General features: G+C 35.9%; 1 protein-coding gene across 1 annotated transcript in view; it reads left to right on the top strand.

Moving 5' to 3' along the window:
- The window catches only part of cpne8 (copine VIII), a 189,503-nt gene that overhangs the window by 134,029 nt on the left and 39,411 nt on the right, over positions 1–16,063 (top strand). The window contains exons 7-9 of the mRNA XM_002932194.5: positions 8,365–8,428; positions 11,724–11,827; positions 14,196–14,300. Coding sequence (XP_002932240.2) covers positions 8,365–8,428; positions 11,724–11,827; positions 14,196–14,300 — 273 coding nt within the window. The remainder of the gene's footprint in view (positions 1–8,364; positions 8,429–11,723; positions 11,828–14,195; positions 14,301–16,063) is intronic.

Raw genomic sequence — 16,063 nt, 5'->3', positions numbered from 1 at the left:
AGTTTTGGTTGAATAAAAACAAGATTTACTACCAAATAAAGCCTCCTGTAAGCTGATAGTGTGCATAGAGGCTACCTAATAGCCAATCTTAGCCCTTATTTGGCATCTCCATTAACTTTTGTGGTTCTTGTGTTGCTCTCCAAGTCTTTTTACATTTGACTGTGGCTCACAAGCAAGAAAGGTTGGGGATCCCTGCTGTAGGGGATACTGAAAATTGCCTATGCTAAAACACTTTGTACACTAAAAATGTGTTCAAAGACATTTTTGCTTGATTACACAATGTACAAAAAAAGATATGTATTACACACCTTGCTCTTGATGTGATTTTTGTTGATTGACCACTTCTGGGAAAGGTAACATTGGGGTTGAATTACCTATATTTGTACACAGTCTGACTGACTGTGTACTTTTAGAGTCAAAACTTGTGAAATATCCTTGTCCGCGCTTTTAACAATTATACATGTACATCAAATTACTCAATTTTACCTACCACACCTTAAAAAGTGAGAAAAAAAAAATATATATAGTTTTTCCTTTTGTGTTAGTTCATCCAGGTGAGTCAAAACTTGTAACCTTTTCCAGCCTGATAAGCCTCATTAACTGTCCTCAGACATCTTTGTTTTATGATTGACACAATTCCACAAACTTTAAACAAGACAAGGCCTTTGACACTTACACCTTATTATAATCTCAATAATGCAGCACAGGGCCTAGCCGGTCCTCAGCCAAGTCAACCCAGCCAGCCATCCTGCCCACTGTCTGCCGCCCTGCACACGAGTATGCACAGTCACGCTGAAGACAGGAGAAAGGGAGGAATGCAGGTGGTGAGGGCAACACGGGGGCAGTAGGAGGACAAGTTTCCAAACTAGGGGTAGACAAAGAGGTACGTGCCTGGCACCCCCCCATAGGCACCCTAGGCACGTGCCTCTTCTGCCTACCCCTAGTACCAGCTTTTGATTGAAACACTTAATTTTTAATTTCCCCATCAAATAAACTAAAAATCCCTGAGGTTCACATACTTTTTCTACATAAAAATATGTAACTCTGCATCATCTTCCTCAACTTAATTTTCCAGTACAGTTTTGCGGTGAAATTTGTAGTTTAATCATTTGCAAAAATTTATGCTAATCCATGCTAGAATTTCATGTGTTTTGTTTTACTGGGGAAAAAAGCAGAAAAAAACTCCAGTGTTATCATTATGTGCCCCTTGCCTTCCACATAAACCAAAGGGATTAGTGTGCTCCCTGGCACTCCTTCAATTTATCTAAGGAGCTGTCTGGGCTGAGTTTGGATTTGGCAACAGAGGAGCCTTTTTTTTTAATCTATGAAGGACAATTGTAACATAGTAGAAATTAGCTTCTCTAATAAGGTGAATGCTATTGCAAAACTAAAATGTAATGTAATTTCTCATACTGATTCGAATGCATATTGGCAACATTATGACATTTCACTGATTTTTTTCATGATTTTGTGAATTTTTAGGGATAGTGAAATGGCCCAGTTTGTCTCATGATTAATTTTAAATTGTACCAGCAAGCTATTCAAATGTCAATGTATTCATCTATGAACTGAAGCTCAAGAGAAAGTAAGTCATGCAGCAAGACATCATCCCTAAACACACAACTTGAGTGGTTGAATGGTTTAATTATGTGAAGAAATGAATATATTGGAACTGCCTTGTCCTTTAGGAATCTTGGGAATGGACATGAAGTGGTCAGTTCATACCTAGAAGCCCACCTTCATCCCTAAACTGAAGCTGTTCTGTATAGAGAAATAGAATAAAATTCTTTCAAAACTGAAATTACTGCCCAATCAATAAAAAGGTTTTTATACTTTTTCCACACATAAATATGTAACTTTGGATCATTTTCCTCAATAAATACATTTGTTTAATTGGGATCTCATTATCTAGCTTTAAAGGACAAGGAAACCCATGTTTTCAAAGACTTGTGTGATTTGCCACCACTTCCTCTCCTAGATCACTTGGTTTAAATTAAGAAATAACGCATATCAAACTAGCTGCTTCACTCAAGAATCTTCCTACGCTTATTTCAATCGCAGCCACAGTCTTTACAGAGCCAAGGTCATCAAGTTAGATGATTTTGATGAACTGCATATGTGCAACATTTCCCCACCTGCTAACTCTTGCCCGTAACAGTTTTGTAGATTTTTTGTGTATGTTTCTAACCTGGGAATGGCTGATAGGTGCTGCAGGTTAGTAATCTGCGGCAAGGCAGACAAAATGATGGAACAGACAGGCTGGCACAGAACATGAATGAATACTATTCTGTTGCCACTTGGTGTCCATGCTTGGCATATGGGTAACCATAGCAACTGCTATAAGTGGTTCCGATTGGTTCCCTTTTTAAAGACATGGGAATAGCTAGGTTAATATATGTGAGCAATCCTGCTCGCATAGGAGAAAGCATGCACACATTTAGGATTATCTGTGCATGCTCCTCTTCAGAAGACTATATCTACTGCGCATGTGATCAGTCTTGTTGCATTGTGGGATTTTTTTTCTATACAAAGCACTTTTGTGAAAACTATAGCTTTGGATCTAGTAAAGGGCTTAGAAGTGGAGTGAAATAGGAGCACTATTAGATAGTGTTCAGGTATGCCTTTTAATAGACGTATTATTTTTATTTTTTAACTTTCCTTGTCCTTTAAAACTTGTGAGGGCTATGAAAAACAGATCACATTTTAGGTCACACTTATCCAGAAATACTGAAAATTCAAAATGGTTGTTAGTATGAAGCACCATTATATAGATATATATTACTTGTGAAACAGTGGCCATTGATGCTCAAAGAGATCCTGAACATGTGTGGCTAAAGCCGCATTGGCATCTTGGTAATTACGCTAATCCCAATACATACATTTTTTTGCTAAAGTGTATTTCCACACAACTACTCTTAGTCATAAATCAATGAAATGCCTAGTGTTGTATGCAATCAAAGAAAAATAATCTTTTTCACTGCTTGCTCATGGTTTTTGAGGTATTGACACCTTGGTAGCAGATGCATTTTCTAATGTCCACCTCTAATTCTAGACTTAGGTACCTTAATATAGGCATGTTAAATGTAGAATGCCTTTCTCAACATCTTCTATGTGCCCTATGGCTTTTAGAAAGCTTTGGAGTTTAGCTCTGAGAGTGTAATCAGCTGTACTAGTGGCATTCAAAATCAATTTTAAATTGCCTGCTCTTCTGCAGGAACTGTCTAAAAGGCATGAGCTAATTAACAAAGGTTGGTGAATTGTAGCATGAAGTAAGGAGAGGATTTTTCTCATAATTACCTGCAGCTTTCCCAGACACTTCAGTCTTAGTACCAAAGAATAAAAAAAAATAACATAAAAAATATATAATGTGATAATTGTCAAATCATAATTTGTGAACTTGTGGTCCATATAATGCCCCATATGGAAGGAAGGAAAATAAGATTTATTTCAATATATCTAGAGTATATTTAGTTTGGCCACTAGGAAGCACCAACCACTAAGGTTGGCCTGGAGGGAGATTTCCCTTCAGGAGCCTATTTAAGGAACACTAGCTGAGCACTTCCTTTTTTGGACCCACTAGGTGTGTACCCGATCCTCACTTTTAGAGGAATGGGTAGGGGATTGTTACCAGCTCGCTCTTGGAGTGAGAGGTAGGTAGAATAGCTAGCAAGGATTGGTTAAGTTCCCATGAGGAGTTAGTGTTTGGGGTAGGGCCTCTGGACAGTTGTGCGCCAGATAGGGATTGTGAGCATGTAGGGTTATGGTAGCAACAGCCTAGCAGAACTGTAGTAAGAGAGCTCAGGCAAAGTTCGAGTGTTGTGGTATGTTGGACACCGCAGAGAGACATGCTGACAGATTGTTGGGAGAAGAGGTCACCCCTTTAATGGCTAACGGTACTCTGCCTTTGCATTTATACATGACAGGTCCTAGAGGCTTCAGGGTAGACAAGAGAGGAACGAGAGAGTATCCTCTGTGAAATTTAGCTTGTGTAACTGCAAGTTCCTGGTCAATTGACTTAAGAAGCCTACAATAAAGTCTGTTGTGGTTTGACGCATTAATTGTCATCATGTTTGCGTTTCACAGTAAAGGCCTACACTGGTCACATGCTGAAAACGTATCAGTCTTACACGCACTTGGAGCAGATATCACATAGAAGATGTCAATACTTTTCAGGCATCTCAGATATAATTTAACATATTAAAGGAAATGTAAACCCTTAATTTTCCTACCATGTATATAAGTTGGGCACATCTCCCCCACCCAAACATTGCATATAGCCCCTCCACTCCCCAGAACATCACATTTTCCTAAAACAAATGGTAGCTTTCATCCAGTGGCCATTTTCCATCTCACACATCATCAGTGACATTTACATTTGCAAACAGCATATGTGTCCTGTAATGAAGAATGCAAGCTTACACAGGCAGAACTTACTTTGATAAAAAGTCCTGCTTGAATTGTGCCCTGTAATGCTTAAGTTGAGCAGAGGACAGGAGGCTAATAGAGGCTAAAAAAAACATGTTTCTCCAATAGAGTGCACAGCTAACCCAGAGTTTCTGAGGAAACTAGCAGTGCTGTCTCTTCATTGTTTACTAGACTGGAGGACATGTTTAGTAACCTGAGATAATAATGAGAGAGCATGGTTAGTTAGCCAAGAACCAAAGCAAATTGCTAAGGAAGGCAGTTAGATGAGGAGTGCTAAGTTATTAAGGGGGTGATGCAGCCTTACTATTAACTTTTGAACAACAGGCGTGACAGGTATTTAAATACTTCAAAGAGGCTATTAGCTGATTACATTTGTTGTGGGGGTTTACATGTCCTTTAAGGGGGGCATATAACACCCATGTCAGTTTCAGTCAGCTGTATCCAAAAATCTATAATTAAATAGAAAGTTGTGTTTTAATCCAAGGTTACCTGCAACAGTACATATATACATAGTAAAATAGCAGCTCTATATATGCACATAGTAAGTAAGCTGCTTAAGCTGCTGTGCTACAGTACATTTACACATGTAGATTGTAAATAGGTCCCAACATATCGGTGCCTGTGTATTAAAGCAAGTATGCAAAGGCATCTCAGCAGTTTGATTTAGGTTGCCAATCCTTAAAAGGATTTTTACTGTATCAGTGCTATGTGCCTTTTTTCAGCAGGGAAAGATTCATGTAATAGCATTAGGAAATAGGTTTAGCAGGGGTTATGTGAAATCTGTTTTACTGCTGTAACCTAATTCCCCTCATAACATTATCCATTTGATAAAGCACTCCCCTGAATACAGGAACTCACTTGCTCGCACATACACATTATTTCTCCCTCCATCATCATTTTGCCAGATTCCACACCTCCCGTGTCACACATTTTGCAAGGACATCATGTCTCTCCTCCTACCCCTCCTGTAAAATTTAGCATAACAGATAAACACGCTCTTACACAGTTTGTTAAAGAGCAATTTTCTAAATTAGTTATTGATTTTCAGTGCCTTTAGCTTCTGGCTGTATGTTTTCTGAAAGATAACTAATGTAGAAATAGCTTCATCATACTTTTTGTTTGAGACAAAGCTCATTGAACAGATATATATATATATTCTTTTGTACTATTAGGCTGCCATGAATGCACGCACGTGCTCCCATTCTTGGTTTTTGCTTTTGTATTTACTGATTGCTTTGTAGAGACATCTGTCTGTGTACCTTAGCTGCTCTATAAAGGGGTTATTGACAGAATGAGAAAAGCAGTAAGCTCTTTTTAAGCTGTTTGTTTTCTGCTTTGAATGTTTCTTGTTAGCAGAGCTAGTGTTTGCATGGATGCATATATATATTTGCGTTGTGATTTTGTTGTGTTTATGTTTGCATGGGTTTATATACATACTGGATAGATAGATAGATAGATAGATAGATAGATAGATAGATAGATATATGTATATATACAGGTCCTTTTCAAAAAATTAGCATATTGTGATAAAGTTCATTATTTTCTGTAATGTACTGATAAACATTAGACTTTCATATATTTTAGATTCATTACACACAACTGAAGTAGTTCAAGCCTTTTCTTGTTTTAATATTGATGATTGTGGCATACAGCTCATGAAAACCCAAAATTCCTATCTCAAAAAATTAGCATATCATGAAAAGGTTCTCTAAATGAGCTATTAACCTAATCATCTGAATCAACAAATTAACTCTAAAAACCTGCAAAAGATTCCTGAGGCTTTTAAAAACTCCCAGCCTGGTTCATTACTCAAAACCGCAATCATGGGTAAGACTGCCGACCTGACTGCTGTCCAGAAGGCCATCATTGACACCCTCAAGCAAGAGGGTAAGACACAAAAAGAAATTTCTGAACAAATAGGCTGTTCCCAGAGTGCTGTATCAAGGCACCTCAGTGGGAAGTCTGTGGGAAGGAAAAAGTGTGGCAGAAAACGCTGCACAACGAGAAGAGGTGACTGGGCCCTGAGGAAGATTGTGGAGAAGGACCGATTCCTGACCTTGGGGGACCTGCGGAAGCAGTGGACTGAGTCTGGAGTAGAAACATCCAGAGCCACCGTGTACAGGCGCGTGCAGGAAATGGGCTACAGGTGCTGCATTCCCCAGGTCAAGCCACTTTTGAACCAGAAACAGCGGCAGAAGCGCCTGACCTGGGCTACAGAGAAGCAGCACTGGACTGTTGCTCAGTGGTCCAAAGTATGTCATTCGGAAATCAAGGTGCCAGAGTCTGGAGGAAGACTGGGGAGAGGGAAATGCCAAAATGCCTGAAGTCCAGTGTCAAGTACCCACAGTCAGTGATGGTCTGGGGTGCCATGTCAGCTGCTGGTGTTGGTCCACTGTGTTTTATCAAGGGCAGGGTCAATGCAGCTAGCTATCAGGAGATTTTGGAGCACTTCATGCTTCCATCTGCTGAAAAGCTTTATGGAGATGAAGATTTCATTTTTCAGCACGACCTGGCACCTGCTCACAGTGCCAAAACCACTGGTAAATGGTTTACTGACCATGGTATTACTGTGCTCAATTGGCCTGCCAACTCTCCTGACCTGAACCCCATAGAGAATCTGTGGGATATTGTGAAGAGAAAGTTGAGAGACACAAGACCCAACACTCTGGATGAGCTTAAGGCCGCTATTGAAGCATCCTGGGCCTCCATAACACCTGAGCAGTGCCACAGGCTGATTGCCTCCATGCCACGCCACATTGAAGCAGTCATTTCTGCAAAAGGATTCCCGACCAAGTATTGAGTGCATAACTGAACATAATTATTTGAAGGTTGACTTTTTTTGTATTAAAAACACTTTTTTTTTATTGGGCGGATGAAATATGCTAATTTTTTGAGATAGGAATTTTGGGTTTTCATGAGCTGTATGCCACAATCATCAATATTAAAACAAGAAAAGGCTTGAACTACTTCAGTTGTGTGTAATGAATCTAAAATATATGAAAGTCTAATGTTTATCAGTACATTACAGAAAATAATGAACTTTATCACAATATGCTAATTTTTTGAAAAGGACCTGTATATAGTCTCTCTGATGTCTGCACTCAAATGCCAAAAAAACTCACGTAACAGGGTGCTCAGTCAAATGAATTGTATATAAAATGTATTTTTCAGACTGGCACACCCTTTTAAAATAACAAAATCTTTATTGTGAGCACATCTCACAAAAATCCAACGTTTTGGTCCTTATTAGGACCTTTGGAGAAAGGAGATTTTTGTGCCATGTGCTCACAATAAAGATATAGTTATTTTAAAAGGGTGCGCCGGTCTGAAAAATACATAAATATATATATATATATATTTATTACACATACACAAATTTTAGCATTCAGCTCTATCTCGCACTTCCCTTACTTAATCTTAATAGGCTGTTTATCTTTTTAAAATGCTGTAGCTAATACTTAGCCTCTAGCAGTGCACTAGCTGTAGAGCTTACCACTTAAAATATAATCAGTCTATGGCAGCTTCTCATTATGCCAAGTCTTCTGTATGCAATGAAATCCATGGACCTGGTGCTCATTTTCTGGTTCTCTCTGATAATTCTCTTATAGGTGTACCTTCTACCTAAGTTCTCTAGTGTCCTTTGCTTTAGAATGTAAATTCTGTCATTAACAGTATAAATCCAAAAAGCATAAATAGCTTAAATTACAAGACATTATACAAACAAGTAACTGTAATAAGCCTTTTTTGTTTTATCATTTATAAATTGGGTTATTTAAAATAGTTATAACATATAACCAAGTAAATCACTTCAGGCTAGTCTACGTTATTATCACACATATAAATTAGCACCTCTTGATGATCAAAATGGCCAACTGCTTCTTAATTGCTCTGGATGTTAGTATCAATTTGAGGGTAAAATATGTTCTTTTTGTTTTATAGGGGAATACCAGGAAAGAACTGTGGTATAATCATAGTTACAGCAGAAGAGCTGAGCAATTGCAGAGTAAGTCACATATATTGTGGGTAGAGTGGTGGCATTTCCAAAAAAATAAGAATAATAAATACATTGCTGGATCTGTTTTTGTTTTGTTAATATATACAATTGAACAAGCTTTGCTAATATATTTATTATTTAAGATTTAGGGTGACAGCTAATGTTCAGTATAGCATACCTGTGGATCACTGATTGTATATTCTTTGTATGCCCAAGTTTGTTACTGTGTGAAAAATGTCAGAACTTTATCAGTCTATTCAAAAGTGCTATATCTGGGAAAGCATAATTCCATAAAGAATACTGCAAAATATAATTGATTGTATGTTACTTACCTTTATTAAAAAGATTACTGACAGAAAAATTAATGATATGATTAACTCCTGTGTAGGTTTCAAATGAAAAGAAAAACAATTCAAAGCACTTGAGCACTGAGACATAACTAGAAAGTAGTGTACAGAGTACTATATAAATGGAAGAAACAGTTTGCAATATACTGTAAAATCAAGATGAACATAGAAAGGAGGTTTTCCTTTGCAAGCTTTGTATAGAAAATCAAATTAGTACATGGAGGAGGAGGAGGAGGAATCTAGTGTAGAAACAGTAGGATATTAGTATAAAAGGGCAAAGCAAAGACAGTTATTCCATTTTTACTTTTAACTGATGTAGGTTGTTTTAGGATTAGTAATCTCTTCTTTAGAGGTTTTTTTATTGCATTCATCAGAGTGGATTAAGGTCTGGAATTTTATTTGGCCATCAAACGTGATCATTTTCTATTGCCAAAATTGAGTTTGTCCCAAAAGTCTCTTGGGTTATTTATACGCAGCTTTGCAGATGTACACTGTGCTGGATTTTGTCATTCTGTTTATTTGTGACATGGACATGGACTTTTTAACATTGAATTATTTATTTAGTGAATATCTATGAAATTTCACATATTGAGAAGAGGTTACTTTGAAGTTATTCAGAGGATCATGCTTTTATCTGAATGATTCTGCAGCCAGACCAAATATTTTAATATTACCCTTGTGTGGCATGTGTTCAAAACTATATGTATTGTAAGGTGTGGCATTCTAACAGATTTACTAAAGCTAGTTATGATATACAGTAGAAATTAATAACTCTCATAAATGTTCAAGATGGTCAACACTGATTGTGTATCCGCCAGCAAAAAAAGGACATTTTTACGTTCTATTTTCTAATAATTTAATATACTAATAAGAAACCTGGTATAATCTAAATTGTTCATAGCAATTATTTATGTGTTAACATTTATGTGTTTTTCTGGAACTGCAGCACAAGGAGCAAGCAATATCAATGTTTTACATATATGTGGCATATAACATTTTGTCTATACTTCCAGATAGTATTGGCACAAGAATATAACTTACTAATAAAACATATTCTTGTGCTTAATATTGGATAGGCTAGAAACTTTTTTGCACTGAATAGCAAACCTCATTTTTAAATGTAATCCCAAATGCAAATGTTTGTATTACATTGATACTATATTACTGGTTAATGATTTTGGGTAAAGGTTTTCCAGAAGCATAGGGTGCTCTGAGCCAGTTGCTTTTTTCACATGTGCTAAACATTTTGTTGTTTGTCTCATCTATTACTGCCAGTAGCTTAGGCTGTTATTGTCACACCAGGTGTTTATAAATAACTGCTGTAGACACTGATCTTCCTTTAAACCTTAATGTAAAAAACAAAATTAATGCAAAAAACATAATAAATGAAATAAAAATAAAGTACATAACATGAACTTCTGCCTTAATAAGTTATTATCATCATCATTTAAATATTATTCCTGTATAATTAAAGTTGATTTTTAAGTTATATTAATACTAAACAGTTTAAAGCTACTTCTACAATTATCACTACTGTAGCTGGAAGTCTTGTTTTGCCATTGAGTTCTCATGGCAAAGACCAGCCAAGTGTGCCATAAACCTAGTTGCAGCTTAATTTCTAGCTTCTCTGGTTCTGTGAATCGTTATTTTTTTTATATACCTCCTGTACCTAAAGTCATAGCTTATATATAAAATTAAGCCAATCTTCAGTAACTCTATAGTAGTGGGTAGCCTAAATATAAAGGCTGGTGTATAAAAGAATAATTTTCGTTAAAATACCATTAGTGTACTTGATTTTTACACATTGGCCAATGCTCCCATTCAATATGACAGTGATTACTTTACCCAAGACCAATTTTAGGTTGGTGCGTTAGGTAAAAAGGCATTTGAAAAAAAGTTCAGGGCTGTATCTACAAAATTGCACTCAGTAATGTATGCTCTTTAATCCATACAAATTTTAATGCTATCTGCAAGTTAAGAAAAACATCATTAAGACTTATAAATTACAGATATCAAATAGCAATTATTAAATTATAAATAAATTATAAATAAATCCCATATAGTTCATCCATATAAAACAATCAGTTCATTCACTGAAGCTGCTGTGTAGTTGTGTAGCTACTTGGTAGTTGTTACTTTGAATTAGAACCTTCCAAATGATAAGAATCATTTCCTGCATCCACAGAATGGATCAGTTCATCTATTGGCAATAGCCCACGCAGGATTAGAGGAGCTTTGTAGTATCCTCACTCAGCCAACATGCACTCTTGCCATTATCCATATTGCACATTAGCTTTACATGGGAGCAAAAAAACGTAACTTTGCAGTTGAGCAGTTAGCAATCATGCAATATTCATTTTCTTTTATACAGGACATAACTTTTGAGGCTGTGGTTTAGGCATGCAGAAAAGAAATCTGGCAATTGACGTTTGATATTGATGAAATTATTTAATAATTTATTGCTATTTGTCATGTGTAACTCGTAGGTCTAATTAAATTACTTTCTTAGTCTTGGAGTCGGCAAGTAATACAATTTGTATGAGTAAAGGAACTAAACATTACTGAGTCCCGCTTTGTAGGTTTTTTAGGAAACCTATTCTCTGAATTACTGGAAGGCCATCTCCCATAGACTTCATTTTAAAAAATAATTTAGATTTTTTTAAACTTATTTCCCTTTTCTCTATAATAATATAACAGTAACATGTAATTGATGGTAAATAAGCTGCATTAGCAAAACAATCCTATTGGGTTTATGTAAAGTTTAAATGTTTTTTTTAGACATGGTGTAGAGATCCAAAGTTTGGGAAAAAACCTTTATGAGGAAAACCCCAGCTCCCAAGCATTCCAAATAACTGATCCCATACCTTTATAGTATTTGTGTAACACTGTGTAAAGCCGGGTGGCTTAGTGGATAAAATATATTTTCCATATCAAATGTTTTCTTCTTTGTTTTGCAGGATGCTGTATTAATGCAGTTTTGTGCAAACAAACTTGATAAGAAAGACTTTTTTGGAAAATCTGACCCCTTTCTAGTTTTTTATAGAAGCAATGAGGATGGCAGGTAAGAATAAAGCCCAGTCCATTTTTTTCTGGCCATTTCTTTTGTATTGCAGATCTGTTAGACTCTGATCATGTGCACTCTTCTCGTTAAAAGTCAAAATTTGGATTGTGCACTGTATTTTTTACAAATGTTCTATATTAAGTCCTGTGTAAAGTACATTGCTGCGTACAGTACAGGTAGAGTGCTATACATATATGCAAACAATAGGAGATTTTATATTTTCTTGGGCCTTTTGATGCCTTTTTATTAGTGGGTCCAAACTGTGGCTAAAAAAAAACACCAGATTAATAGAAACTGTTGGTATATTACACTATTTGTACTTACAGCCACACTGTCTGCAAATTTTCCACAACTGTCAATATGTGGATAGAAGCTGCATCCTGTTGCATCTTTATAGACTATTAACATTCAAGGCAAAGGTTCACAATAGACATTCAGGCAGTGCAATTATCATTGATATGACCAGTCTCCAAAGGGTGTTCCGGGGACATTAAGAATGACACCTAATTGATCTTGCTTCTGCCAATCAACTGTGTATTTGGAGATGCAATTAAGTTCAGTTGTTTAAGAATTACAGGTCCATGTTTACTTGATCATTTGTGTAACCATGATAGTGATTAAACATAAATAACCCTGGGTTACATTTACGTTTTAACCTCTTGTTCAATAAGGATTTTATGTTTGCAGTTTCAATAGGGAGTTGTTGTGACCTGAGAGAATGTAGAGTAGACATTGCTCATGGTGTCACACAGAGATTAATCTCACACTTCACCTGCCTAGTCTATGCTGCATTTTTTATCTCTTTTGTGCCTTTGAGTTGTATCAATGCAGAGACAAGAGCTCTGTTATAAAAGGTACAGTCCAAAGCAATCAGGCTATTTTCAGAGATTCTTTTGCTCAGCAGGCAGTTAGTAACAAGTATTTGAAAAACGCTCTCCTTTATATCTTCCCCCTGTAAGATACAAAAAAGCTCTGTTATTAAAAAGGTAATGCTTTTTACCATGTTTGTTCAACATTTTATGAACTCTGGGCTTTTAGTATGCAGTTGGTTCTCCCATTGTTACTATAACATCTTTTACTCATTTAGGAAGTTTTTCTACCAGAACCTTGTTGGTGGGTTTAGTATTAGAGATGTTGGAACTCATTTTGGGAACCAGGCTGGGCTCACAGTCTGCTACCTCATTCTAGTTGAGGTCTGGGCTCTGTGGCGGTCAAATTCTTCCATTCCCATCTTAATAAACCAGCCCTGTATAGAACTCACTTTGTGTACTGCGTCATTAGCATGCTGAGATCGGAAAGTTTTGCCCTCAAAATGTTGCCACTAAGTAGAAAGCATGGAATTGCATTCACTGGAATTAGGGGCCCTAAGACAAACCTTAAAAAACAACATCAGACATTATTGCCCTTTCCCATTGATTACAGTTGGCATGATTTAAAGCGAGTAACATTCTCTCTAGTGAAATACAATTCATCATTCTAGAGAATGCCATTCCACTGCTCCAAAGCCCAATGATAGTGACCACCTCAACAAGTCTGCAGCATTATGGCATTAAGCATGGTAACACTTAAGTCTTGTGCTGGTGTTGTTCCAGAGATAATTTGGAACTTGCTGTTTTCCAACTGACAACCTGAGATTTTTACAAACTTGTTTTTGTGCCCTTCTTGCCCCCATTTTGCACTTTATGTACAGATAACCAAGGAGCTATACTAGGCAAGACATTTAATGAACTAACTTGTTGGAAAAGTGTCATTTTGTGATAGTGACATACTTTAAATCAATGAGCTTTTTAGATTGATCCATTCTGTAATCATTGTTTGTTGCTAAAGATTACATGGCTGAGTGCTTAATTATATACCTAAATCAGTAATCAGTGTGACTGAAATAGCCCATTCTACTAATTAGATGGAATGGTCATTCAATGAGTCTCAGGCATGATGACACTGCAGGGCACCTTAGTGCTATTAAACTACTTAATATAGCAAGCTGTAAAGCTCATCAGAAAGTAAATTTCCCTAAAATATTATACCTTTTTGTGTCCGGTATTGTACAGTAAAGTGTACGGGAAACCTTGAATATCTCCTCAGTTTTTGTATAATATATTTTTTAGGTTAGTTCTAGTAGAAACTATAATCAAGTACATACAAAAGCACTAATGACATCCAAATATTGAGGGCTATTAAGAATGACATGCTAAGCAAAAAAAGGAAGTTTAAAAGTATTGTTGATATGTAAATAAAACCCTTCTAATACCCAAATATATATTTGTTATTATAATTTATTGTCATTATTTTTATATTTTGGGATAACAATAGTTTGTTATTTGCACCAGTATTTATTAAAGGCCTAAAAAATATCTCGGTTTTTCAGCTTCATAATCTGCCACAAGACAGAAGTTGTTAAAAACACATTGAATCCTGTTTGGCAGGCATTCAAGATCCCAGTCAGAGCACTGTGCAATGGGGACTTTGACAGGTAAAAAAAAAAAGCTTTTTCTGTTTGTCATAGTTTGTACATTTTAACTGGCAGTCACAGATGTTAAAGGTTTATAGTGGAAGTGGATAATAGAAAAAGTGCCTTCTTTTGAAAAAGCAACTTTATAAAGAGTAATGCAAAAATGCATTTGTAATACAAATTCTGATGAACAAGAATTCAGTGAAAAAGCTTCTACTAGCATGTAACTGAGGTCAAAGTATTGCATGTTTTTGTTGTGATTCTAGAACATAAGTTACAAAACTTTATCTGGCTGACCCTCATTTTTTATTACTGAAACTTGACAATAATTAAATAATTTAGATCTCGTTGACTAAAAGTCAATAATAATATTTATGTATTGTCTACCTGAGATCTGAATTATTTACTTATTGTCTACCTCTGTAAATATTAATATGACACACTTTTTGTTATTTTTATAGTACATGTGTTAGTAATTTATTAATGATTGTATTAATATTAGGGACATTTACAAATATTTGTTCTGTAAGGATAACTAAGGGCCCTTTCTCAGGTGAACCTGGGTGACTGACAGTATAAAAGCTAAAATGTGTGACCCTCCACTTCACACACTGAAACACAGATATTTAGTTGGAATTGTTTTATTCACTTACAGAGGAAAAGGGTACCATTACTCAAAACCTTAACTTCACTAGGGATAGATTTGTTGAACATTTATTAGTTAGAATGCCAGATGTTTTGCCAGTCCTTTACGTGGAGACTTTCTCACAAATAAATTGTGAACATTTTATACAGGATAGAGGTTTTGTTGCACAGGATTCTTTTAAGTGGGGTTAAGTGATTGCAAATTATAAATAGACAAGGCAATGTTGTTTTTATGGGGATCCATGGTAGTGCCATAGCTGTATTAATTGTCTTTATAGAGAGATTAGGGGGCTGATTTACTAAAATTCATTTTTCTGGCCTTGAGAGTCGTATAAACTTGACATGGTATAAATTCAAATTAAACTCGATCGTTGTTGTATTTATAAAATGCCACAATAATTAATTGTTTGTACATTTGAAAATCCAGAATTTTTTGAGCCGAAATTATTGTTAAAATTAAAAAAAAAATTTATTAAAACAGATGTTATTTTCCATGAATCCTCATTATTTTTCCCAAACAGGAATTGCTCCAGCAGCCATTTAAGGAGCATTGGCACGCATTTTTGGAAAACAATAATTTGTTTAAGTTTCACTTGAAAATGTGTGACAAAGAAAACAATGGGGGGGGATTAACTTTCCCTTGAAAATGTATGAAATAGAAAAGAATGAGGAGATTAACTTCCTCTTGAAACTGGGTGAAACAGAAACCAAGGAGGGGGTTCATTTCTCCTTAAAACTGGGTGAAACAGAAAACAATGAGGGGATTAACTTCCTCTTGAAACTGGGTGAAACAGAAACCAAGGAGGGGGTTCATTTCTCCTTAAAACTGGGTGAAATAGAAAACAATGAGGGGAATAACTTTCTTTGAAAATGTGTCAAGGACAGGCTGTCACTGACTATACTATTCCCCTACTGTTCTAAGCCTCTATAGGACTCAATGGTACTCGACAGATCAAACCTGCCAAATTTTTTTTTTTTACAAAAAAAAGTTCACAAATCAGACAAAACAAATCACAAATTAGGGAAGTTATTTTTCAACTCGAATTTTTCAGGGGAAAATTTCCAAATTTTTTGAGAAACAATATCAGAAAAATCAAGTGTTGTCCAAAACTTCCTTTAAGTGTTTCTCCTATTGATTT

This window comes from Xenopus tropicalis, chromosome 3 (genome assembly GCF_000004195.4).
Source record: "Xenopus tropicalis strain Nigerian chromosome 3, UCB_Xtro_10.0, whole genome shotgun sequence".
NCBI classification, from domain to species: Eukaryota; Metazoa; Chordata; class Amphibia; order Anura; family Pipidae; genus Xenopus; species Xenopus tropicalis.
Note: the sequence above shows the minus strand (reverse complement) of the source record. Positions and strands in the feature narration are given on the sequence as shown.